Source organism: Salmo salar, chromosome 17, assembly GCF_965601325.2.
Source record: "Salmo salar chromosome 17, fSalSal1, whole genome shotgun sequence".
Classification (NCBI taxonomy): Eukaryota; Metazoa; Chordata; class Actinopteri; order Salmoniformes; family Salmonidae; genus Salmo; species Salmo salar.
The window spans coordinates 24,643,834-24,671,792 of record NC_138307.1 but is presented as its reverse complement, the minus strand read 5'-3'; the positions used below and the strand labels follow the sequence as shown (position 1 = coordinate 24,671,792).

Below are 27,959 nucleotides of genomic sequence, written 5' to 3'. Positions count from 1 at the left end.
CTCATAGGATTACACAACATTGGCAGCAGCAGTATGTCAGTCCAGTCTCAGATGGAGTGGGAGGAAGGTTTTATATAATACAGTCGTCACTAGGCTTCATGTATGAGGATCCATGCTGCTAAAGCTTCTCTGTTTCTGCCTCCCTCAGGGCTCCAATCATACTGTCCTACTTATATAAAACACCAGATGTATTTTGGGCCTTCCTACAATGCCTGCCGGTGAATATGAGCACTAAGACCCAAAATACCAGTGAGGTGATAAGTTGAAAGAAAAGAGAAACCCCATACACTGCTTTGTCTTGTATCACCTATTTTATTAAAGCTTGAAATGAGAGCAGACCAGAGTCAGACTTCTGAACATCTTACACGTCTTCGGTTATAATAAACATTAAAGTGGCAATCTGGGGTATAAAATGACGCCGGAAGAAATGGCAGCAGTTTTACGGGCGCCCAACCAATTGTGCTCCAAGCTCCTGAACAGGTAATCAAATGGCTACCCGGACTATTTGCATTGTGAGCCCCCCACGCTACTTTTATAGCCTCGCTACTGTATATAGCCTGTCTTTTTACTGTTGTTTTATTTCTTTACTTACCTATTGTTCACTTAATACCTTTTTTGTACTATTGGTTACAGCCTGTAAGTAAGCATTTCACTGTAAGGTCTACACCTGTTGTATTCGGCGCACGTGACAAATAAACTTTGATTTGATTTGATTTGCAGTTGCTACATCCATTCTTGGAATCATAAATTAATGATATGTACCCATTGATTCTTGAAGAATATAACTTAGAAATGCCTCATGAGCTCAGTTCAACAGTCGTACCCCATCAGAACCCAGAATATAAGCTTGTTTTACTCTTATGTTTGTAAACAAAGTAATGTAAACAAACACTAAATAGCCTCAACAAGGTTAAAACTATAATTTTGATATCATGGATGGTCAGTCTCTGCATCCATAGCTCTGTCTATGAATTTGAGAGTGGTTACATTTCTCCAGCCCCATCCCTTTAGCTTTTTACTGAAACGGGGGAGGGCAGAATGCTTTGTTATTGTTTCAACTGCTGATTGCCTCTTCAAGGTGAGACGAGTATGATGTTAGAAAACCCAATGATAGCTAATAACCATGCCTCTACTACTCAACACACTTCTACTACTCAACACACTTCTTCTACTACTCAGCACACTTCTACTACTCAACACACTTCTTCTACTACTCAGCACACTTCTTCTACTCAACACACTTCTTCTACTACTCAGCACACTTCTTCTACTCAACACAATTCTTCTACTACTCAGCACACTTCTACTACTCAACACACTTCTTCTACTACTCAGCACACTTCTACTACTCAACACACTTCTACTACTCAACACACTTCTTCTACTACTCAGCACACTTCTTCTACTCAACACACTTCTTCTACTACTCAGCACACTTCTACTACTCAACACACTTCTACTACTCAGCACACTTCTTCTACTCAACACAATTCTTCTACTACTCAGCACACTTCTACTACTCAACACACTTCTTCTACTACTCAGCCCACTTCTACTACTCAACACAATTCTTCTACTACTCAGCACTCTTCTACTACTCAACACAATTCTTCTACTACTCAGCACACTTCTTCTACTCAACACACCTCTACTACTCAGCACACTTCTTCTACCACTCAACACACTTCTTCTACTACTCAACACACTTCTTCTACTACTCAACACACTTCTTCTACTACTCAGCACACTTCTACTACTCAACACACTTCTTCTACTACTCAGCACACTTCTTCTACTCAACACAATTCTTCTACTACTCAGCACACTTCTACTACTCAACACAATTCTTCTACTACTCAGCACACTTCTACTACTCAGCACACTTCTTCTACTACTCAACACACTTCTACTACTCAACACACTTCTTCTACTACTCAGCACACTACTTCTACTACTCAACACACTTCTTCTACTACTCAGCACACTTCTTCTACTACTCAGCACACTTCTTCTACTCAACACACTTCTTCTACTACTCAGCACACTTCTTCTACTACTCAACACACTTCTTCTACTACTCAGACACACTTCTTCTACTACTCAACACACTCTTCTACTACTCAGCACACTTCTTCTACTACTCAACACACTTCTTCTACTACTCAACACACCTTCTACTACTCAGCACACTTCTACTACTCAGCACACTTCTTCTACTACTCAACACACTTCTACTACTCAGCACACTTCTTCTACTACTCAACACACTTCTTCTACTACTCAGCACACTTCTTCTACTACTCAACACACTTCTTCTACTACTCAGCACACTTCTTCTACTACTCAACACACTTCTTCTACTACTCAACACACTTCTTCTACTACTCAGCACACTTCTTCTACTACTCAGCACACTTCTTCTACTACTCAACACACTATCTTCTACTACTCAGCACACTTCTTCTACTACTCAACACACTTCTACTACTCAGCACACCTCTACTACTCAGCACACTTCTTCTACTACTCAACACACTTCTTCTACTACTCAACACACTTCTTCTACTACTCAGCCACTCCACTCTCTTCTACTACTCAACACACTCTTCTACTACTCAGCACACTTCTTCTACTACTCAACACACTTCTTCTACTACTCAGCACACTTCTTCTACTACTCAACACACTTCTTCTACTACTCAGCACACTTCTTCTACTACTCAACACACTTCTTCTACTACTCAGCACACTTCTTCTACTACTCAACACACTTCTTCTACTACTCAGCACACTTCTTCTACTACTCAACACACTTCTTCTACTACTCAACACACTTCTTCTACTACTCAACACACTTCTTCTACTACTCAGCACACTTCTTCTACTACTCAACACACTTCTTCTACTACTCAGCACACTTCTTCTACTACTCAACACACTTCTACTACTCAGCACACTTCTTCTACTACTCAACACACTTCTACTACTCAGCACACTTCTTCTACTACTCAGCACACTTCTTCTACTACTCAACACACTTCTTCTACTACTCAGCACACTTCTTCTACTACTCAGCACACTTCTTCTACTACTCAACACACTTCTTCTACTACTCAGCACACTTCTTCTACTACTCAACACACTTCTACTACTCAACACACTTCTTCTACTACTCAACACACTTCTTCTACTACTCAACACACTTCTTCTACTACTCAGCACACTTCTTCTACTACTCAGCACACTTCTTCTACTACTCAACACACTTCTTCTACTACTCAGCACACTTCTTCTACTACTCAACACACTTCTTCTACTACTCAACACACTTCTTCTACTACTCAACACACTTCTTCTACTACTCAGCACTACTTCTTCTACTACTCAACACACTTCTTCTACTACTCAGCACACTTCTTCTACTACTCAACACACTTCTTCTACTACTCAGCACACTTCTTCTACTACTCAACACACTTCTTCTACTACTCAGCACACTTCTTCTACTACTCAACACACTTCTTCTACTACTCAACACACTTCTTCTACTACTCAGCACACTTCTTCTACTACTCAGCACACTTCTTCTACTACTCAACACACTTCTTCTACTACTCAACACACTTCTTCTACTACTCAACACACTTCTTCTACTACTCAACACACTTCTTCTACTACTCAGCACACTTCTTCTACTACTCAACACACTTCTTCTACTACTCAGCACACTTCTTCTACTACTCAACACACTTCTTCTACTACTCAACACACTTCTTCTACTACTCAGCACACTTCTTCTACTACTCAGCACACTTCTTCTACTACTCAGCACACTTCTTCTACTACTCAGCACACTTCTTCTACTACTCAGCACACTTCTACTACTCAACACACATCTTCTACTACTCAGCACACTTCTTCTACTACTCAACACACCTCTACTACTCAGCACACTTCTTCTACTACTCAACACACTTCTACTACTCAGCACACTTCTTCTACTACTCAGCACACTTCTACTACTCAACACACTTATTCTACTACTCAACACATTCTACTACTCAGCACACTTCTTCTACTACTCAGCACACTTCTTCTACTACTCAGCACACTTCTACTACTCAACACACTTCTACTACTCAACACACTTATTCTACTACTCAACACACTTCTTCTACTACTCAACACACTTATTCTACTACTCAACACACTTCTTCTACTACTCAGCACACTTCTACTACTCAGCACACTTCTACTACTCAACACACTTCTTCTACTACTCAGCACACTTCTTCTACTACTCAACACACTTCTTCTACTACTCAACACACTTCTTCTACTACTCAACACACTTCTTCTACTACTCAACACACTTCTTCTACTACTCAACACACTTCTTCTACTACTCAACACACTTCTTCTACTACTCAACACACTTCTTCTACTACTCAGCACACTTCTTCTACTACTCAACACACTTCTTCTACTACTCAGCACACTTCTTCTACTACTCAACACACTTCTTCTACTACTCAGCACACTTCTTCTACTACTCAACACACTTCTACTACTCAGCACACTTCTTCTACTACTCAGCACACTTCTTCTACTACTCAGCACACTTCTTCTACTACTCAACACACTTCTTCTACTACTCAACACACTTCTTCTACTACTCAACACACTTCTTCTACTACTCAGCACACTTCTTCTCACTACTCAACACACTTCTACTACTCAACACACTTCTTCTACTACTCAGCACACTTCTTCTACTACTCAACACACTTCTACTACTCAGCACACTTCTTCTACTACTCAACACACTTCTTCTACTACTCAGCACACTTCTTCTACTACTCAGCACACTTCTTCACTACTCAACACACTTCTTCTACTACTCAACACACTTCTTCTACTACTCAGCACACTTCTTCTACTACTCAGCACACTTCTTCTACTACTCAGCACACTTCTTCTACTACTCAACACACTTCTTCTACTACTCAACACACTTCTTCTACTACTCAACACACTTCTTCTACTACTCAACACACTTCTACTACTCAGCACACTTCTTCTACTACTCAGCACACTTCTACTACTCACACACTTCTACTACTCAACACACTTCTTCTACTACTCAGCACACTTCTTCTACTACTCAACACACTTCTTCTACTACTCAGCACACTTCTTCTACTACTCAACACACTTCTTCTACTACTCAACACACTTCTTCTACTACTCAGCACACTTCTTCTACTACTCAGCACACTTCTTCTACTACTCAACACACTTCTTCTACTACTCAGCACACTTCTTCTACTACTCAACACACTTCTTCTACTACTCAGCACACTTCTTCTACTACTCAACACACTTCTACTACTCAGCACACTTCTTCTACTACTCAGCACACTTCTTACTACTCAACACACTTCTTCTACTACTCAACACTTCTTCTACTACTCAGCACACTTCTTCTACTACTCAGCACACTTCTACTACTCACACACTTCTACTACTCAACACACTTCTTCTACTACTCAGCACACTTCTTCTACTACTCAACACACTTATTCTACTACTCAACACACTTCTTCTACTACTCAGCACACTTCTACTACTCAGCACACTTCTACTACTCAACACACTTCTTCTACTACTCAGCACACTTCTTCTACTACTCAACACACTTCTTCTACTACTCAACACACTTCTTCTACTACTCAACACACTTCTTCTACTACTCAGCACACTTCTTCTACTACTCAACACACTTCTTCTACTACTCAGCACACTTCTTCTACTACTCAACACACTTCTTCTACTACTCAGCACACTTCTTCTACTACTCAACACACTTCTTCTACTACTCAGCACACTTCTTCTACTACTCAACACACTTCTACTACTCACACTCTTCTTCTACTACTCAGCACACTTCTTCTACTACTCAGCACACTTCTTCTACTACTCAGCACACTTCTTCTACTACTCAGCACACTTCTTCTACTACTCAACACACTTCTTCTACTACTCAGCACACTTCTTCTACTACTCAGCACACTTCTTCTACTACTCAACACACTTCTACTACTCAACACACTTCTTCTACTACTCAGCACACTTCTTCTACTACTCAACACACTTCTACTACTCAGCACACTTCTTCTACTACTCAGCACACTTCTTCTACTACTCAGCACACTTCTTCTACTACTCAGCACACTTCTTCTACTACTCAGCACACTTCTTCTACTACTCAGCACACTTCTTCTACTACTCAGCACACTTCTTCTACTACTCAACACACTTCTTCTACTACTCAGCACACTTCTACTACTCAGCACACTTCTTCTACTACTCAGCACACTTCTTCTACTACTCAACACACTTCTTCTATTACTCAACACACTTCTTCTACTACTCACCACACTTCTTCTGCTACTCAACACTCTTCTTCTACTACTCAACACACTTCTTCTACTACTCAGCACACTTCTTCTACTACTCAATACACTTCTTCTACTACTCAGCACACTTCTTCTACTACTCAACACACTTCTACTACTCAACACACTTCTTCTACTACTCAGCACACTTCTTCTACCACTCAACACACTTCTTCTACTACTCAACACACTTCTTCTATTACTCAACACACTTCTTCTACTACTCAGCACTCTTCTTCTACTACTCAACACACTTCTTCTACTACTCAGCACACTTCTTCTACTACTCAACACACTTCTACTACTCAGCACTCTTCTTCTACTACTCAGCACACTTCTTCTACTACTCAGCACACTTCTTCTACTACTCAACACACTTCTACTACTCAGCACTCTTCTTCTACTACTCAACACACTTCTACTAATCAGCACACTTCTACTACTCAGCACACTTCTTCTACTACTCAGCACACTTCTTCTACTACTCAGCACACTTCTTCTACTACTCAGCACACTTCTTCTACTACTCAGCACACTTCTTATACTACTCAGCACACTTCTTCTACTACTCAGCACACTTCCTCTAGTACTCAACACACCTCTACTACTCAGCACACTTCTACTACTCAGCACACTTCTTCTACTACTCAACACACTTCTTCTACTACTCAACACACTTCTTCTACTACTCAGCACACTTCTACTACTCAGCACACTTCTACTACTACTCAACACACTTCTTCTACTACTCAGCCCACTTCTTCTACTACTCAACACACTTCTTCTACTACTCAGCCCACTTCTTCTACTACTCAACACACTTCTTCTACTACTCAACACACTTCTACTACTCAACACACTTCTTCTACTACTCAACACACTTCTACTACTACTCAGCACACTTCTACTACTACTCAGCACACTTCTTCTACTACTCAGCACACTTCTTCTACTACTCAGCACACTTCTTCTACTACTCAGCACACTTCTTCTACTACTCAGCACACTTCCTCTAGTACTCACACACCTCTACTACTCAGCACACTTCTACTACTCAGCACACTTCTTCTACTACTCAACACACTTCTTCTACTACTCAACACACTTATTCTACTACTCAACACACTTCTACTACTACTCAGCACACTTCTACTACTCAGCACACTTCTTCTACTACTCAACACACTTCTTCTACTACTCAACACACTTCTTCTACTACTCAACACACTTCTACTACTCAACACACTTCTTCTACTACTCAGCACACTTTTTCTACTATTTAACACACTTCTTCTACTACTCACCGTAAGGACATCCAGCCAACTTGGCACAACTGTGGGAAGCATTGGATTTAACATGGGCTAGCATCCCTGTGGAACGCTTTTGACACATTGTAGACTCCATGCCCTGATGAATTGAGGCTTCTTCTAAGGGCAAAAGGGGGTGCAACTCAATATTAGGAAGGTGTTCCTAATGTTGTACACTCAGTGTAGCTAGAAAGGAGTGATGAATATGCTTTTGAAGCTGTGCTGCAGTGGGTTCACAGGGCCAAGCACAGGTACTTCAGAGCAAGACTCAAAGGGCCTTTAATCTGAGAGGAGGCAGCAAAGGCAGTGAGAACAGAGAGGTGTGCTTCCCAAATGCCACCCTTTTTACTATGTAGTGCACTTCTTTTGATCAGGGCCCATAGAGCTCTGGTCAAAAGTAGTGCACTATATAGGGAATAGGGCAACATGTTGTGACTCGCAGAGAGGATTCATGGGGCACTCATCTTTCATCCTCTCTCTGCAGCTGCCAAATGTAACACCCACACCGTGGTCCATGTCTGACTGCTAGACAGAAATGAAAGTGACACTTCCCTCTGCTGGCCAATGTTGGTAACTGCAGCCCTTATCAGATCTAATGGTCAATTCAGCACATTTGATTTCAACAATAATAATAATAATAATAATACAAGTACCTAATATTTTTTGGTTTCATAAATATTGGTATTTGTCCATTTCTGTTGCATACACCTTTTCCATCAAGTTAGATACAATTGACTGGTTTTGGATACAGTAAAAATAGCAAGGATATTCCCTCACAGACAGATGCTTTTAGCACTGCACAAGGTATTAGTTATGTGCAAAGACATTACAAAGACTTTGCTATGGCAGGTTTGCATGAATCCGACCCTATGACCCTATGAATGATTCCCTCTGCTGGGGGGGTACCCATACTGTACAAGTATACAAAGAGATTTATGAAAGAGATTTAAAGGGATTGAGTGAGAGGATGCACTGACAGGAAAACAATGAAATGAACACCTATAGGTTAATAATACAGGTCAATTAGACTAAAGTAAGATGTAGGGAATCCTTTCATGAAACTGTATTGTTGTTATTGTCACTGTGAATACACAAAGACTACAGAAAACAAATTAATAGCTACAAATGCATGTATGGTGCACGTAGGGAAATATATATATATTTTTAAAATCCCAGACATGATCAACACTTACACATCACAGACAATCATCTATCCATGAGTTATAGGTCCCCTAAATAACAATGACTCGCCATTGATTTGTTGGAGTGGACTAGAAGATGGGGTGAGAATCAATGCTTTTCAATACTATTTATAGATGTCTAAGAACACTTCTATAAAGTAGCTACTTGCAGGAATCCATTTGACCATTCCTGTCATATTATGATGCTGGATACTGTACTGTGCATTGCATGCTGGGTAGCAGGCCCTATGCAGGATGGGTAGTGGTAGTAGTGTCAGAGCTGGCATGTGGTACAATACATTGGGCTGTGCAGGCCCAGGCCCACCAGACCCATGCCTGTTTTTTGCATTGTCAGCCACCTCTGTGTATAAAACACTGTGTTATTTCAGCCACCCCTGGCACCAATCTGGTCTCAGAGCATTTTGTAATATCCTGTATGTAAATCTGAGACGCTCCATTTAGTGTGATATGTTACGTTTCGTATGGTATGTATTAATTTGTGGATGTCCATCATCCATTTCGTATGATGTGTTATGAATTACAATTCGTATTAGATGTTACAAATGTGCATAACGTAGAATATGTTACAAATTTGCTAAATGTATAATATGTTACGAATTCTAGCAAGGTGGCTATCATTAGCTAGGCTATGGGTTAGGGTTAAGGGTTAATGTTAGGTTTAAGGAGTTAGGTTAAAGGGTTAAAGTTAGGGTTAGGGAAAGGGTTAGCTAAAAGGGATAAGGTTAGGATTAGGGGAAGGGTTAGCTATCCATGAGGAGATTTGAACTTGCAACCTTCGGGTTGCTAGATGTTCATGTTATACGCCTATCTGTACACCCCGACCACACACGCTACTTTCATTTTTGCCGTAGCCCTTTCCTGCAGTCAAATGACCTAGTTGCCTCAGGGGTGGAATGTTATGAATATTTTTCATAATTAATAAACAGACAAAGATCCTGTGTTTCTATGTTTCTATGTCAAACATTATTATTATTATTTCAGTCTTCTGTGGTGTATATAAAGTGTAATATTGTAACTCAAACTCAAAATGTAATACATTTCAACTCTATATGTGACATGGTACAGGTATCTTCTTTTTTTAAGCCCATAACCATGTGTGTGAGGTGGATACTTTTGTTTCAAAGTAGATTTGTTTAAGACTACCAAGAAACACTCTGTGTGACCCAGATTTCGCCCACTGCAGTAAATTAAGTAACCATCTGTATTAAAGTGCCTTGCGAAAGTATTCGGCCCCCTTGAACTTTTCGACCTTTTGCCACATTTCAGGCTTCAAACATAAAGATATAAAACTGTCATTTTTTGTGAAGAATCAACAACAAGTGGGACACAATCATGAAGTGGAACGAAATTTATTGGATATTTCAAACTTTTTTAACAAATAAAAAACTGAAAAATTGGGCATGCAAAATTATTCAGCCCCCTTAAGTTAATACTTTGTAGCGCCACCTTTTGCTGCGATTACAGCTGTAAGTCGCTTGGGGTATGTCTCTATCAGTTTTGCACATCGAGAGACTGACATTTTTGCCCATTCCTCCTTGCAAAACAGCTCGAGCTCAGTGAGGTTGGATGGAGAGCGTTTGTGAACAGCAGTTTTCAGTTCTTTCCACAGATTCTCGATTGGATTCAGGTCTGGACTTTGACTTGGCCATTCTAACACCTGGATATGTTTATTTGTGAACCATTCCATTGTAGATTTTGCTTTATGTTTTGGATCATTGTCTTGTTGGAAGAAAAATCTCCGTCCCAGTCTCAGGTCTTTTGCAGACTCTTCCAGAATGGTCCTGTATTTGGCTCCATCCATCTTCCCATCAATTTTAACCATCTTCCCTGCCCCTGCTGAAGAAAAGCAGGCCCAAACCATGATGCTGCCACCACCATGTTTGACAGTGGGGATGGTGTGTTCAGGGTGATGAGCTGTGTTGCTTTTACGCCAAACATAATGTTTTGCATTGTTGCCAAAAAGTTCGATTTTGGTTTCATCTGACCAGAGCACCTTCTTCCACATGTTTGGTGTGTCTCCCAGGTGGCTAGTGGCAAACTTTAAACAACACTTTTTATGGATATCTTTAAGAAATGGCTTTCTTCTTGCCACTCTTCCATAAAGGCCAGATTTGTGCAGTATACGACTGATTGTTGTCCTATGGACAGAATCTCCCACCTCAGCTGTAGATCTCTGCAGTTCATCCAGAGTGATCATGGGCCTCTTGGCTGCATCTCTGATCAGTCTTCTCCTTGTATGAGCTGAAAGTTTAGAGGGACGGCCGGGTCTTCGTAGATTTGCAGTGGTCTGATACTCCTTCCATTTCAATATTATCGCTTGCACAGTGCTCCTTGGGATGTTTAAACCTTGGGAAATCTTTTTGTATCCAAATCCGGCTTTAAACTTCTCCACAACAGTATCTCGGACCTGCCTGGTGTGTTCCTTGTTCTTCATGATGCTCACTGCGCTTTAAACGGACCTCTGAGACTATCACAGAGCAGGTGCATTTATACGGAGACTTGATTACACACAGGTGGATTCTATTTATCATCATTAGTCATTTAGGTCAACATTGGATCATTCAGAGATCCTCACTGAACTTCTGGAGAGAGTTTGCTGCACTGAAAGTAAAGGGGCTGAATAATTTTGCACGGACAATTTTTCAGTTTTTTATTTGTTAAAAAAGTTTGAAATATCCAATAAATTGCGTTCCACTTCATAATTGTGTCCCACTTGTTGTTGATTCTTCACAAAAAATGACAGTTTTATATCTTTATGTTTGAAGCCTGAAATGTGGCAAAAGGTCGAAAAGTTCAAGGGGGCCGAATACTTTCGCAAGGCACTGTATGTAACCATACCAAACGTAACATATCATATTAATTTTAGTGTTCCAGATTTACATTTACTATGTTACGTCTAGCCTATGAGACCAGGCTGCTGGCACAGGCTCATCAGGCTGCCAGCTCAGCACAATACCCCCCACTCACATTGCTGTGGATCCTTATTGGCAAATCCCCCTGAATCATCACTGGGGTTTACTGACCCATTGTTCAGACTTTTTAGCCCACATGCCCATTGACCACCACCTGCACCCACCTTTTACCCCACCCCAAACAGACTCCCCAGCTCCCCCCTGCCTCCCAATCCAAATAATCTCTGTATTGATGTTAGGAATCATCGGGTGGCTTCATGACAAAATACAAAAGAGTGATACGGTATTATTGTTGTATCTCTTCCTGAATGTTCCTCGTAAGAGGCGAACAGCGGCAGGGTCGAATTTCAATTGGTCGCGTGTGGTCACACGAGGGCACGTCAGGACACAAACACTGTACACAAGATTCAGTTGACCTCATATGACCGAGGGATGTCACCATGACTACACACTTACTGTACTACACAGTCTGGTTGCTCTCAAAAACATCTCACCAAATACCAGCCTGGTCTCATAGACTAGACGTAAAATAGTGAATGTAAATCCAGGACACTCAAATTATAATGATATGTTAAGTTTGGTATGGTTACTTAAGACAGATGGTTAGTTAAGGCAAAAACAAAAGTAGAGTGGTTGGATCGGCGTATAACTCGCATTGCAACTACATTGGAACCCTAACCTTAATACTTTTAGCTAACCCTTGCCCTAACCCTAACCTGGGGCGGCAGGTAGCCTAGTGGTTAGAGCGTTGGACTAGTAACCAAAAGGTTGCAGCTCATTTGGTATGCCAATTGACGGTCTTGATGCACTCCTTCTAGTCTATACAATGCAGCTTACCACATTCATGTGGTGTTTGAAATTACAATTCATGCTGGATTTGTATGTGTTGAGATTCTATTGAGTAGATATGATGGGACAGGCAATGTGTACCCAAAAGGCTTGCTGGCACTCTCTTCTACTGTGGGAACTTACCTCAAGCGCTCTGATGATGTCACACAATGGTGAAAATGTAGCACAATTAAAGATAATGTCATAGTTTCCAGAAACTACACATTTTACAGTGTGCTGTCAAATCTATCTATATGGACCGGTACCATTGATGGCACTACAGAGCCCCACATGCAATCAAGACATATCAAGAGAAAAGGAAGTAGAGTGGAAAAGAAAGGAAGTAAAAAGTCAGATGCCTTCTGATTGGCTGTTGAGCATAACAATGTCTTTATTTGATCACCCTGTTGCAGGAAATTAAAAACTTGTAGTGTATTTGAGTTTTAAAAAGGCTTCTGAAGTTTGTAATTTCCACTTGATTTTCCCTTACAAAATGTCCATTAATTATAATCCACATAATAATTCATATTTCCTGTTGCTGCAGTATTATTTTCCTGCTGTAGCAACCTGACTCAAATTAAAATCCTACATCTGTATGACATGGATGGTCTAAAAGTCCTGGACGCGGCGGAGGGAGCCCACGTTGGCCTGCATGCCCCCCCACTCGGTGTGGCGTCTGTACTCGCCCCTTTCCAGCAGGTGCTGGTGCCCCCTGTAGTTGGGGTGCTCGTAGAAGACCCAGGCGCCGTCCAGCACGTTGGCAGAGTGCACCTCGCGGTGTCGGAAACGCTCAGACAAGTTGGGGCTGTCCTCACTGAACTCAATCATCTGACCGGCAAAGTCGGGGCGCTCGTACACGCGGATCCTGTGCATGCCAGTGGTCTACAACACAGTGGAGCACAGTTCCAAACTTCATCTGAACAATATCCCCAGGGATCAATCAGCTGTGTCATTATACCTGGGATATCAGTGTCCTCATACGGGACACCAACATCAGGTTTCAACAGATCAAAAGACCAATGTTAGAATGGAAATGGATGCACTATAATAATTACATTTGGTCCTGTGTGTGTGTGTGTGTGTGTGTGTGTGTGTGTGTGTGTGTGTGTGTGTGTGTGTGTGTGTGTGTGTGTGTGTGTGTGTGTGTGTGTGTGTGTGTGTGTGTGTGTGTGTGTGTGTGTGTGTGTGTGTGTGTGTGTGTGTGTGTGTGGTTTGCATGCGTGCATGGATGCGTGCTTGCGTGTGTGTATGTTCGTGTGTGTGCATGCATGTCTGTGTAGATCCATGAATGAGTAATCAGCATGTACCACTACCACGCACAAATCACCTCAGTGGCTTGACTTACATGTCTGATAATCCGGCAGGACCTGATAGTGTCGTTGTAGCCCATCCAGCGCTGGTAGTCGGGGTACTCTCCCCTGGTCAAGATGTACTGAGAGCCCATGTAGTTGGGTTTCTCGTAGACCACCCAGGCACCACTCTCCACCCTGATGGAGTTGCAGCGGCTGAAATGAGAGCTCAGTTCGGGGCAGTCGCTGCTGCACTCATAGTGGAGGCCCTGGAAGTTCCGGTCCTCATAGAAGAAGATCTGCACAAAGGATTGTTGTCTTTTAAAAACAGTTACTTAAAAAAAAGAGGGAGGAACACACACACACACACACACACACACACACACACACACACACACACACACACACACACACACACACACACACACACACACACACACACACACACACACACACACACACACAGCCACCTACAGTACCTTCCCCTGCATGCGGTCCATGTTTGGATTATTCTTTTTAATACTATTCTACACACAATAAAAAATATCCCTCTAGACATACACGGTAATGTAAGGACACTGCTCTGGGGGAGTTTTATATATGTATGACATGGAAATGCATGGCCAGTGGAATCATTGTCATTCAAATGTGCACCACTATTAACTAGGGCACAACAGCTGATGCTGTGTTTGTTTTAAAACACCGCGGCTTCATGCCAAGTTTAATGATCTGTTGTATAAATGCTGACCTTTTGATCCTACGGAGCCTGATTCCAGAATCTTTTTAATTTATCCAATAAAATTGTTGCCAGCGGTGAGCAGCAGTTACTAGAACATAGCTATTAGTCTGAATACACTGTAGTCTCTGATAGTTCCAGTTTGCTGTCTGTAACACTTTACCTAAAGCCAGCTGCTATAATGCCTTATGATGTAGTTATAATGCATTGTAAGACTTGAATTAAGAAGGAAAGAAATTCCTCAAATTAACTTTTGACAAGGCAAACCTGTTAATTGAAATGCATTCCAGGTGACTACCTCATGAAGCTGGTTGAGAGTATGCCAAGAGTGTGCAAAGCTATCATCAAGACAAAGGGTGGCTACTTTGAAGAATCTCAAATATAAAATATATTTTTATTTCTTTAACACTTTTTTGCTTTCTATATGTTTCCATATGTGTTATTTCATCATGTTGATGTCTTCACAATTATTCTAGAATGTAGAAAATAGTACAAATTAAGAAAAACCCTGAAATGAGTACATGTGTCCAATCTTTTGACTGGGACTATCCAGTTGAAGTCGGAAGTTTACATACACTTAGGTTGGAGTCATTATAACTTGTTTTTCAACCACTCCACAAATTTCTTGTTAACAAACTATAGTTTTGGCAAGTCGGTTAGGACATCTACTTTGTGCATGGCACAAGTAATATTTGCACCAATTGCTTACAGACAGATTATTTCACTTATAATTCACTGTATCACAATTCCAGTGGGTCAGAAGTTTACATACACTAAGTTGACTGTGTCTTTAAACAGCTTGGAAAATTCCAGAAAATGATGTCATGGCTTTAGAAGCATTTTATAGGCTAATTGACATAATTTCTGTCAATTGGAGGTGTACCTGTGGATGTATTTCAAGGCCTACCTTCAAACTCATTGCCTCTTTGATTGAAATCATGGGAAAATCAAAAGAAATCAGCCAAGACCTCAGCAAATACGTTGTAGACCTCCACAAGTCTGGTTCATCATCGGGAACAATTTCCAAACGCCTGAAGGTACCACGTTCATCTGTACAAACAATAGTACGCTAGAATAAACACCATAGGACCACGCAGCCGTCATACCGCTCAGGAAGGAGACGTGTTCTGTCTCCTAGAGATGAACGTACTTTGGTGCGAAAAGTGCAAATCAATCCCAGAACAACAGCAAGGGACATTGTGATGATGCTGGAGGAAACGGGTACAAAAGTATCTATATCCACAGTAAAACGAGTCCTATATCGACATAATCTGAAAGGCCGCTCAGCAAGGAAGAAGCCACTGCTCCAAAACCGCCATAAAAAAGCCAGACTACGGTTTGCAACTGCACATGAGGACAAAGATTGTACTTTTTGGAGAAATGTCCTCTGGTCTGATGAAACAAAAATAGAACTGTTTGGCCATAATGACCATCGTTATGTTTGGAGGAAAAAGGGGGAGGCTTGCAAGCCGAAGAACACCATCCCAACCGTGAAGCACGGGGGTGGCAGCATCATGTTGCGTGGGTGCTTTGCTGCAGGAGGGACTGGTGCACTTCACAAAATAGATGGCATCATGAGGGAGGAAAATGATGTGGATATATTGAAGCAACATCTCAAGACATCAGTCAGGAAGTTAAAGCTTAAATTTGTGGAGTGGTTGAAAAACGAGTTTTAATGACTCCAACCTAAGTGTATGTAAACATCTGACTTCAACTGTGTATATATATATATACTGCTCATAGTTGAATGTGCTGACAACAAAATCACACAAAAATAATCAATGGAAATCCAATTTATCAACCCACGGAGGTCTGGATTTGGAGTCACTCAAAATTAAAGTGGAAAACCACACTACAGGCTGATCCAACTTTGATGTAATGTCCTTAAAACAAGTAAAAATGAGGCTCAGTAGTGTGTGTGGCCTCCACGTGCCTGTATGACCTCCCTACAAAGCCTGGGCATGCTCCTGATGAGTTGGCGGATGGTCTCCAGAGGGATCTCCTCCCAGAGCTGGACTAAAGCATCCGCCAACTCCTGGACAGTCTGTGGTGCAACGTGGCGTTGGTGGATAGAGCGAGACATGATGTCCCAGATGTGCTCAACTGGATTCAGGTCTGGGGAATGGGCGGGCCAGTCCATAGCATCAATGCCTTCCTCTTGCAGGAACTGCTGACACACTCTAGCCACATGAGGTCTAGCATTGTCTTGCATTAGGAGGAACCCAGGGCCAACCGCACCAGCATATGGTCTCACAAGGGGTCTGAGGATCTCATCTCGGTACCTAATGGCAGTCAGGCTACCTCTGGCGAGCACATGGAGGGCTGTGCGGCCCCCAAAAGAAATGCCACCCCACACTATGACTGACGCACCGCCAAACCGGTCATGCTGGAGGATGTTGCAGGCAGCAGAACGTTCTCCACGGCCTCTCCAGACTCTGTCACGTCTGTCACATGCTCAGTGTGAACCTGCTTTCATCTGTGAAGAGCACAGGGCGTCAGTGGCAAATTTGCCAATCTTGGTGTTCTCTGGCAAATGCCAAACGTCCTGCACGGTGTTGGGCTGTAAGCACAACCCCCACCTGTGGACGTCGGGCCCTCATACCACCCTCATGGAGTCTGTTTCTGACCGTTTGAGCAGACACATGCACATTTGTGGCCTTTGTATAAATGATTGGAGACAGGTGCAGGAATACGTAATAAGGGTTTTTAATACTCCACCAAAAATACAACATGCTATGAAAGTCACAGGGACAAAGCCCAAAACAAACAAGTATACGAAACACAGGGATGTAACCTAACAAAAGAGTGAGGTAAAACCTCTAAGTATACAGGACGAGACCCGCAATACACTACACGGGGTGAGACCCGTAATAACAAGTGCACAATACACGCAGCACGAAAGCCGAAATAACAAAGCACAGGTACTCACAAGACCAATGGACATGGGAACAATAACCGCTCAAGACAATGGTGAACGGAGGGCACATATATTCACATACTAATCAGGGGGAATGGGAACCAGTCTGTGTAATGAGATAAGACAGTCCAGGGTTGTTGGTGATGATCCAGTTCAGTGATGCCTAGAAGGTCTATGACGTAGACCTCTGGAACTGGTGAACAGAATGAGCAGCAGTACCGGGGGAATCCGTGACAATTATTCTAAAATTGATTTTTTTTTTAAATGCTTTCCTAATCAATCTACACACAATACCCCATAATGACAAAGCAAAAACAGGTTTTTAGAAATGTTTGCACATTTTTATTCAGAAGTATTCAGACCCTTTGCTCAGTACGTTGTTGAAGCACCTTTGGCAGCGTCTTGGTGGTTCCAAACTTCTCCCATTTAAGAATGATGGAGGCCACTGTGTTCTTGGGGACCTTCAATGCTGCAGACATTTTTTGGTACCCTTCCCCAGATCTGTGCCTCGACACAATCCTGCCTCCGAGCTCTACGGACAATTCATTCATGGCTTGGTTTTTGCTCTGACATGCACTAACTGTGGGACCTTATATAGACAGGTGTGTGCCTTTCCCAAATCATGTCCAATCAATTGAATTTACCACAGGTGGACTCCAATCAAGTTGTAACATCTCAAGGATGATCAATGGAAACAGGATGCACCTGAGCTCAATTTTGAGTCTCATAGCAAGGGGTCTGAATACTTATGTAAAAAGGTACATTTGCAAAAATGTCAACCAAAAAAAAATGTTTTCGCTTTGTCATTATGGGGTATTGTGTGTAGATTGAAAATAAATAAAATAAATATAATCCATTTTCGAATAAGGCTGTAACATAACAGAATGTGTAAAAAGTCAAGGGGTCTGAATAGTTTCCGAAGGCACTGTATTTCCATATTGTTTCTGTAGTGGTTGTGCATCTACAGACCCATGATCCTGGAACAGGGTCCTAGCTCAGCTGTAATGCTTGGTAACCTCTGACCATTGTTTTGGTTAAAACTTAGAAAAATGTCTTTAACCCTTCTGGGTGACAACCAATAGTTGTAATGCTTTTTAAGTAGCATGTACATGTTGTTTCTCTGCATGGGTTTTGGAGCTGATAATAGCTGTTATTTCGACAGGATCGTTATATGAAGACACACGGATGTCATAATGAGCTTAAGACACATCTTACTATGCATTCAAACTGCATCACAAAGCATTGTACCTATCGCCATTAAGTTAAGTGTTACCTCATGCGCCCAGGTTTTGAAATGGGACTACAACTGTCACGAAAATCTATGGTCAGGACCAAAATAAAGGAATGAGATTCAGCCCATATCGATCACTCAAGCCTGAATATTGTACTCATATTGCAAATAAGTTTTTTAGATTTTCAACACAACTTTATTTGTACTTCTTACACACAATCATGCACATCCTCAACCCTTGGTGGTGACGTGCCGTACTGCCTGACACAGCGGATGGAGCCTACGTTGGCTTGCACGCCCCCCCACTCGGTGTGGCGTCTGTACTCTCCCCTCTCCAGCAGGTACTGGCGCCCCCTGTAGTTGGGATGCTCAAAGAAAACCCAGGCGCCTTCGAACACCTTGCAGGAGTTCACCTCGCGGCTGTGCCAGCGCTCCTGGAAGGAGGGCATGTTGTCTGCCACCTCCATGCTCTGGCCCTCAAAGTTAGGCTTCTCCCACAGCTTCATTCTCCACGAGTTGCCCACCTGGAGTCAGGAAACAGAATCACAACAAGAACTAAATGTTACAGCATACATTTTTTTAGGGAGGATATGACCATCTAAATAAAAAAATTATATCTTGACCTGCCCCTTTATGGCTGAACAATAACTGCTGCACAATCAGACATGTAAAATACATTTACAGTAGGGTGGTAAGGTCTTGTTAGGAACAAGCTCTGTAAGTGTGATGCTAACCTGGGTATAATGATTACAGGTTGGTTATACTTCTCTATTCCATATGAACTCTTTCAAAGTGTCTCATATTGTCCATCCATCCACTCTACTCACATTTCTAACGATGCGACAGGACCTGACGGTGTCATTAAAGCCCATCCAGCGCTGGTAGTCAGGGTACTCTCCAGGGGTCAGCACATACTGGAAGCCCATGTAGTTGGGCCTTTCGTACACCACCCAGAATCCCCCCTCCACCCTGACTGAGTTACAGCGGCTGAGGAAGGTGTGCAGGTCGCTGGAGTCACTGTCGCACTCATAGTACCGTCCCTGGTAGTTCCGGTCCTCGTAGAAGGTGATCTGACACCAAACATCATATAATTAAGTGATCATTCCTGAGAAGCCTGTGGTAACTTGTGGCATAGACACCAGCTGGAATGCGGTTTTAACCAATCAGCATTCAGGATTAGACCCACCCGTTGTATAATACATATTATGAGTTACTGTGTAACTTCAATGACATATGCAGTTTGTATATAACTTACTATAGAGTTATACTTTATGGTAACTTTGATAACTTTGTGATAGCTTTATCAATAACTGAATGTGGTAACTTTATCAATAACTTAATGTGATAGCCTTATCAATAACTTAATGTGATAGCTTAATCAATAACTTCATGTGATTGCTTTATCAATAACTTAATGTGATAGCCTTATCAATAACTTAATGTGATAGCCTTATCAATAACTTCATGTGATAGCCTTATCAATACTTCATGTGATAGCCTTATCAATAACTTCATGTGATTGCTTTATCAATAACTTCATGTGATAGCCTTATCAATAAATTTGTGATAACTTTATGAATAACTTTCTGATTATTTTATCAATAACTTCATGTGATAGCCTTATCAATAACTTCATGTGATAGCCTTATCAATAACTTTGTGATAACTTTATCAATAACTCTGCTTACCTTTTCCATGGTTATTTACCAGAAGGCCAGGCGTGATACATTAAACATTAAACCACCAAGCTCCACCAATGTTCTCTTTATTTGCAGCCAGGACTATAAAAGCAAGCACATGGTTACTTAGCACTGTTTGAATTGTATATAATTCAATCAGCAATTCAAATCCAGACTCATCACATTGTTCAGAAGCACTGATGCCCCGATCTACAAACAAAGACAAATGGAAAGTGCAAACCATCCAAACCATGCACTTTATACCGTACACCATGCTGACCAAAACAAGGGCACTAGAGGACATTGATTTGATATCAAATGTTTTGGGTCAGGGCCCATCCCTTTTTCATTTGTCAAAGAACCTGCAAGAGGTCTGGTCTCCACAACAGGTCTGGTCTCCACAACAGGACAACAGGTCTGGTCTCCACAACAGGACAACAGGTCTGGTCTCCACAACAGGACAACAGGTCTGGTCTCCACGACAGGACAACAGGTCTGGTCTCCACAACAGGACAACAGGTCTGGTCTCCACAACAGGACAACAGGTCTGGTCTCCACAACAGGACAACAGGTCTGGTCTCCACAACAGGACAACAGGTCTGGTCTCCACGACAGGACAACAGGTCTGGTCTCCACAACAGGACAACAGGTCTGGTCTCCACAAAAGGACAACAGGTCTGGTCTCCACAACAGGACAACAGGTCTGTTCTGCACAACAGGACAACAGGTCTGGTCTCCACAACAGGACAAGAGGTCTGGTCTCCATAACAGGACAACAGGTCTGGTCTCCACAACAGGACAACAGGTCTGGTCTCCACAACAGGACAACAGGTCTGGTCTCCACAACAGAACAACAGGTCTGGTCTCCACAACAGGACAAGAGGTCTGGTCTCCATAACAGGACAACAGGTCTGGTCTCCACAACAGGACAACAGGTCTGGTCTCCACAACAGGACAACAGGTCTGGTCTCCACAACAGAACAACAGGTCTGGTCTCCACAACAGGACAACAGGTCTGGTCTCCACAACAGGACAACAGGTCTGGTCTCCACAACAGGACAACAGGTATGGTCTAGACAACAGGACAACGGGTCTGTTCTGCACGACAGGACAACAGGTCTGGTCTCCACAACAGGACAACAGGTCTGGTCTCCACAACAGGACAACAGGTCTGGTCTCCACAGCAGGTCTATTCATGTGCATCTTTTTGCCACTGCTGACGGTGCTTATGATGATGTCTATAACCCTCTTAACATACCAGATATCAGTGTTGTAGTACTCAAGAGGTCTTAAGACCACGTATTGAGTGTCTCAGTCTTGTCTCAGACCAGCCGAGACCAGCGGAGTAAAAAACTCCTAATTATCAGCTCCCATTCAGTCAGCACATAAAACTCCTAATTATCAGCTCCCATTCAGTCAGCACATAAAACTCCTAATTATCAGCTTCCTATCAGTCAACACATAAAACTCCTAATTATCAGCTTCCATTCAGTCAACACATAAAACTCCTAATTATCAGCTTCCATTCAGTCAGCACATTAAACTCCTAATTATCAGCTTCCATTCAGTCAGCACATAAAACTCCTAATTATCAGCTCCCATTCAGTCAGCACATAAAACTCCTAATTATCAGCTTCCATTCAGTCAGCACATAAAACTCCTAATTATCAGCTTCCATTCAGTCAGCACATAAAACTCCTAATTATCAGCTTCCATTCAGTCAACACATAAAACTCCTAATTATCAGCTTCCATTCAGTCAACACATAAAACTCCTAATTATCAGCTTCCATTCAGTCAACACATAAAACTCCTAATTATCAGCTCCCATTCAGTCAGCACATAAAACTCCTAATTATCAGCTTCCATTCAGTCAGCACATAAAACTCCTAATTATCAGCTCCCATTCAGTCCAGTTCATAGTGAATGATGGCAGGTCCTACTGCCTGTAAACACACAGTCCAGTTCATAGTGAATGATGGCAGGTCCTACTGCCTGTAAACACACAGTCCAGTTCATAGTGAATGATGGCAGGTCCTACTACCTGTAAACACACAGTCTAGTTCAAAGTGAATGATGGCAGGTCCTACTGCCTGTAAACACACAGTCTAGTTCAAAGTGAATGATGGCAGGTCCTGCTGCCTGTAAACACACAGTCCAGTTCAAAGTGAATGATGGCAGGTCCTACTGCCTGTTAACACAAATTGTCAAATGATTTGAATACATGTCATTAAATGGCACTTATTACATTTGTTACAAGTTGTTTCAAGTTGTGTGTATGCAGGGAGGGGGCATGTAACCATAGATATATTATTGAGTGTAATGAGTGTGGAATGACTAACCTGTTTACAGCTTTACTCAGACTTCAAGGCTGGGGTCTTTATCTTTGTAAAGAGAGGATAACTACATCTAGAAAGTAAGTATCCTCTATTATTTTCAAATCAAATCAAATCAAATCAAATGTATTTATATAGCCCTTCTTACATCAGCTGATATCTCAAAGTGCTGTACAGAAACCCAGCCTAAAACCCCAAACAGCAAGCAATGCAGGTGTAGAAGCACGGTGGCTAGGAAAAACTCCCTAGAAAGGCCAAAGCCTAGGAAGAAACCTAGAGAGGAACCAGGCTATGAGGGGTGGCCAGTTCTCTTCTGGCTGTGCCAGGTGGAGATTATAACAGCACATGGCCTAGATGTTCAAATGTTCATAAATGACCAGCATTGTCAAATAATAATAATCATAGTAGTTGTCGAGGGTGTAACATGTCAGTAACACAAGAGTAAGTGTCAGTTGGCTTTTTCATAGCCGATCTTTGAGAGTATCTCTACCGCTCCTGCTGTCTCTAGAGAGTTGAAAACAGCAGGTCTGGGACAGGTAGCATGTCCGGTGAATAGGTCAGGGTTCCAGCAGGTCTGGGACAACAGGTCTGGGACAGGTAGCACGTCCGGTGAACAGGTCAGGGTTCCATAGCTGCAGGCAGAACAGTTGGAACTGGAGCAGCAGCACGGCCAGGTGAACTGGGGACAGCAAGGAGTCATCAAGCCAGGTAGTCCTGAGGCATGGTCCTAGGGCTCAGGTCCTCCGAGAGAGAGAAAGAAAGAAAGAGAAAGAGAGAATTAGAGAGAGCATATTTAAATTCACACAGGACACCGGAAAAGACAAGAGAAATACTTCAGATGTGACAGACTGACCCTAGCCCCCCGACACATAAACTACTGCAGCATAAATACTGGAGGCTGAGACAGGAGGTGTCAGGAGACACTGTGGCCCCATCCGATGAAACCCCCGGACAGGGCCAAACAGGTAGGATAAAACCCCACCCACTTAGCCAAAGCACAGCCTCCACACCACTGGAGGGATATCTCCAACCACCAACATACCATCCCGGGACAAGGCCGAATATAGCCCACAAAGATCTCCGCCACGGCACAGCCCAAGGGGGGGCACCAACCCAGACAGGAAGACCACGTCAGTGACTCAACCCACTCAAGTGACGCACCCCTCCCAGGGACGGCATGGAAGAACACCAGTAAGCCAGTGACTCAGCCCCCGTAATAGGGGTAGAGGCAGAGAATCCCAGTGGAAAGAGGGGAAACCGGCCAGGCAGAGACAGCAAGGGTGGTTCGTTGCTCCAGTCTTTCCGTTCACCTTCACACCCCTGGGCCAGACTACACTTAATCATAGGACCTACTGAAGAGATGTGTCTTCGATAAAGACTTAAAGGTTGAGACTGAGTCTGCGTCTCTCACATGGGTAGGCAGACTATTCCATAAAAATGGAGCTCTATAGGAGAAAGCCCTGCCACCAGCTGTTTGCTTAGAAATTCTAGGAACAATTAGGAGGCCCACGTCTTGTGACCGTAGCGTACGTGTAGGTATGTACGGCAGGACCAAATCGGAAAGATAAGTAGGAGCAAGCCCATGTAATGCTTTGTAGGTTAGCAGTAAAACCTTGAAATCAGCCCTTGCCTTAACAGGAAGCCAGTGTAGGGAGGCTAGCACTGGAGTAATATGATCAAATTTTTTGGTTCTAGTCAGGATTCTAGCAGCCGTATTTAGCACTAACTGAAGTTTATTCAGTGCTTTATCCGGGTAGCCGGAAAGTAGAGCATTGCAGTAGTCCAACCGAGAAGTAACAAAGGCATGGATTAATTTTTCTGCGTCATTTTTGGACAGAAAGTTTCAGATTTTTGCAATGTTACGTAAATGGAAAAAAGCTGTCCTTGAAACAGTCTTGATATGTTCTTCAAAAGCGAGATCAGGGTCCAGAGTAACGCCGAGGTCCTTCACAGTTTTATTTGAGACGACTGTACAACCATCCAGATTAATTGTCAGATTCAACAGAAGATCTCTTTGTTTCTTGGGACCTAGAACAACCATCTCTGTTTTGTCCGAGTTTAAGAGTAGAAAGTTTGCAGCCATCCACTTCCTTATGTCTGAGACACAGGCTTCTAGCGAGGGCAATTTTGGGGCTTCACCATGTTTCATTGAAATGTACAGCTGTGTGTCATCCGCATAGCAGTGAAATGTAACATTATGTTTTCGAATGACATCCCCAAGAGGTAAAATATATAGTGAAAACAATAGTGGTCCTAAAACGGAACCTTGAGGAACACCAAAATGTACAGTTGATTTGTCAGAGGACTAACCATTCACAGAGACAAACTGATATCTTTCCGACAGATAAGACCTAAACCAGGCCAGAACTTGTCCATGTAGACCAATTTGGGTTTCCAATCTCTCCAAAAGAATGTGGTGATCGATGGTATCAAAAGCAGCAATAAGATCTAGGAGCACGAAGACAGACGCAGAACCTCGGTCTGACGTCATTAAAAGGTAATTTACCACCTTCACAAGTGCAGTCTCAGTGCTATGATGGGGTCTAAAACCAGACTGAAGCGTTTCGTGTACATTGTTTGTCTTCAGGAAGGCAGTGACAGCTTTTTCTAAAATTTTTGAGAGGAATGGAAGATTCGATATAGGCCGATAGTTTTTTATAATTTCTGGGTCAAGATTTGGCTTTTTCAAGAGAGGCTTTATTACTGCCACTTTTAGTGAGTTTGGTACACATCCGGTGGATAGAGAGCCGTTTATTATGTTCAACATAGGAGGGCCAAGCACAGAAAGCAGCTCTTTCAGTAGTTTAGTTGGAATAGGGTCCAGTATGCAGCTTGAAGGTTTAGAGGCCATGATTATTTTCATCATTGTGTCAAGAGATATAGTACTAAAGCACTTTAGTGTCTCCCTTGATCCTAGGTCCTGGCAGGGTTGTGCAGACTCAGGACAACGGAGCTTTGGAGGAATACGCAGATTTAAAGAGGAGTCCGTAATTATCTTTCTAATGATCATGATCTTTTCCTCAAAGAAGTTAATGAATTCATCACTGCTGAAGTGAGAGCCATCCTCTCTTGGGGAATGCTGCTTTTTAGTTAACTTTGCGACAGTATCAAAAATAAATTTCGGATTGTTCTTATTTTCCTCAATTAAGTTGGAAAAATAGGATGATCGTGCAGCAGTGAGGGCTCTTCGATACTGCACGGTACTGTCTTTCCAAGCTAGTCGGAAGACTTCCAGTTTGGTGTGGCGCCATTTCCGTTCCAATTTTCTGGAAGCTTGCTTCAGAGCTCGTGTATTTTCTGTATACCAGGGAGCTAGTTTCTTATGACAAATGTTTTAATTTTTAGGGGTGCAACTGCATCTAGGGTATTGCGCAAGGTTAAATTGAGTTCCTCGGTTAGGTGGTTAACTGATTTTTGTCCTCTGACGTCCTTGGGTAGGCAGAGGGCGTCTGGAAGGGCATCAAGGAATCTTTGGGTTGTCTGAGACTTTATAGCACGACTTTTAATGCTTCTTGGTTGGGGTCTGAGCAGATTATTTGTTGCGATTGCGAACGTAATAAAATGGTGGTCCGATAGTCCAGGGTTATGAGGAAAAACATTAAGATCCACAACATTTATTCCATGGGACAAAACTAGGTCCAGAGTATGACTGTGGCAGTGAGTAGGTCCAGAGACATGTTGGACAAAACCCACTGAGTCGATGATGGCTCCGAAAGCCTTTTGGAGTGGGTCTGTGGACTTTTCCATGTGAATATTAAAGTCACCAAAAATTTGAATATTATCTGCGATGACTACAAGGTCCGATAGGAATTCAGGGAACTCAGTGAGGAACGCTGCATATGGCCCAGGAGGCCTGTAAACAGTAGCTATAAAAAGTGATTGCGTAGGCTGCGTAGATTTCATGACTAGAAGCTCAAAAGACGAAAACGTCGTTGTTGTTTTTTTGGGGGTAAATTTAAATTCCTCCGCCTTTGCGGGATGCGCGGGGGATATGGTCACTAGTGTAACCAGGGGGAGAGGCCTCATTTAACACAGTAAATTCATCAGGCTTAAGCCATGTTTCAGTCAGGCCAATCACATCAAGATTATGATCAGTGATTAGTTAATTGACTATAACTGCCTTTAAAGTGAGGGATCTAACATTAAGTAGCCCTATTTTGAGATGTGAGGTATCACGATCTCTTTCAATAATGGCAGGGATGGAGGAGGTCTTTATACTAGTGAGATTGCTAAAGCGAACACCGCCATCTTTAATTTTGCCCAACCTAGATCGAGGCACAGACACGGTCTCAATGGGGATAGCTAAGCTGACTACACTGACTGTGCTGGTGGCAGACTCCACTAAGCTGGCAGGCTGGCTAACAGCCTGCTGCCTGGCCTGCACCCTATTTCATTGTGGAGCTAGGGGAGTTAGAGCCCTGTCTATGTTCGTAGATAAGATGAGAGCACCCCTCCAGCTAGGATGGAGTCCGTCACTCCTCAACAGGCCAGGCTTGGTCCTGTTTGTGGGTGAGTCCCAGAAAAAGGGCCAATTATCTACAAATTCTATCTTTTGGGAGGGGCAGAACACAGTTTTCAACCAGCGATTGAGTTGTGAGACTCTGCTGTAGAGCTCATCACTCCCCCTAACTGGGAGGGGGCCAGAGACAATTAATCGATGCCGACACATCTTTCTAGCTGATTTACACGCTGAAGCTATGTTGCGCTTGGTGACCTCTGACTGTTTCATCCTAACATCGTTGGTGCCGACGTGGATAACAATATCTCTATACTCTCTACACTCGCCAGTTTTAGCTTTAGCCAGCACCGTCTTTAGATTAGCCTGCCCCCTGGTAAACAGTGTATGATCGCTGGATGATTCGTTTTTAGTCTAATACTGCGGGTAATGGAGTCGCCAATGACTAGGGTTTTCAATTTGTCAGAGCTAATGGTGAGAGGCTTCGGCGTCTCAGACCCCACAACGGGAGGAGCAGAGACCAGAGAAGTTTCGGCCTCCGACTCCGACTCGCTTAATTGGGAGAACCGGTTGAAAGTTTCTGTCGGCTGAATAAGCGACACCGGTTGA

The 27,959-nt window shown here is 42.6% G+C and overlaps 1 protein-coding gene and 1 pseudogene across 1 annotated transcript; both read right to left on the bottom strand.

The window, feature by feature from the left end:
• Positions 1-13,073: 13,073 nt before the first annotated feature.
• LOC123727769 (gamma-crystallin S-1-like) lies at positions 13,074-14,562 on the bottom strand. Its single transcript, XM_045696818.2, has 3 exons — positions 14,476-14,562; positions 14,053-14,295; positions 13,074-13,589 (listed from the first exon to the last, which is right to left on the bottom strand). The coding sequence occupies exons 1-3, from the start codon at positions 14,494-14,496 to the stop codon at positions 13,317-13,319; spliced, it is 537 nt and encodes a 178-aa protein (XP_045552774.1). The 5' UTR covers positions 14,497-14,562; the 3' UTR covers positions 13,074-13,316.
• A 4,527-nt stretch (positions 14,563-19,089) lies between these two features.
• On the bottom strand, positions 19,090-20,577 carry LOC123723985 (gamma-crystallin S-1 pseudogene; annotated as a pseudogene).
• Between the last annotated feature and the right edge of the window lie 7,382 nt (positions 20,578-27,959).

Bases quoted from the DNA above. Each gene is read 5' to 3' on its own strand.
- LOC123727769 (XM_045696818.2), bottom strand. From the start codon at position 14,496: ATGGACCGCATGCAGGGGAAG. The intron at 14,296-14,475 runs GTACTGTAGGTG...TCCTTTGTGCAG, and splicing joins TGGACCGCATGCAGGGGAAG to ATCTTCTTCTATGAGGACCG. The intron at 13,590-14,052 runs GTAAGTCAAGCC...ACTGTGTTGTAG, and splicing joins CCTGCCGGATTATCAGACAT to ACCACTGGCATGCACAGGAT.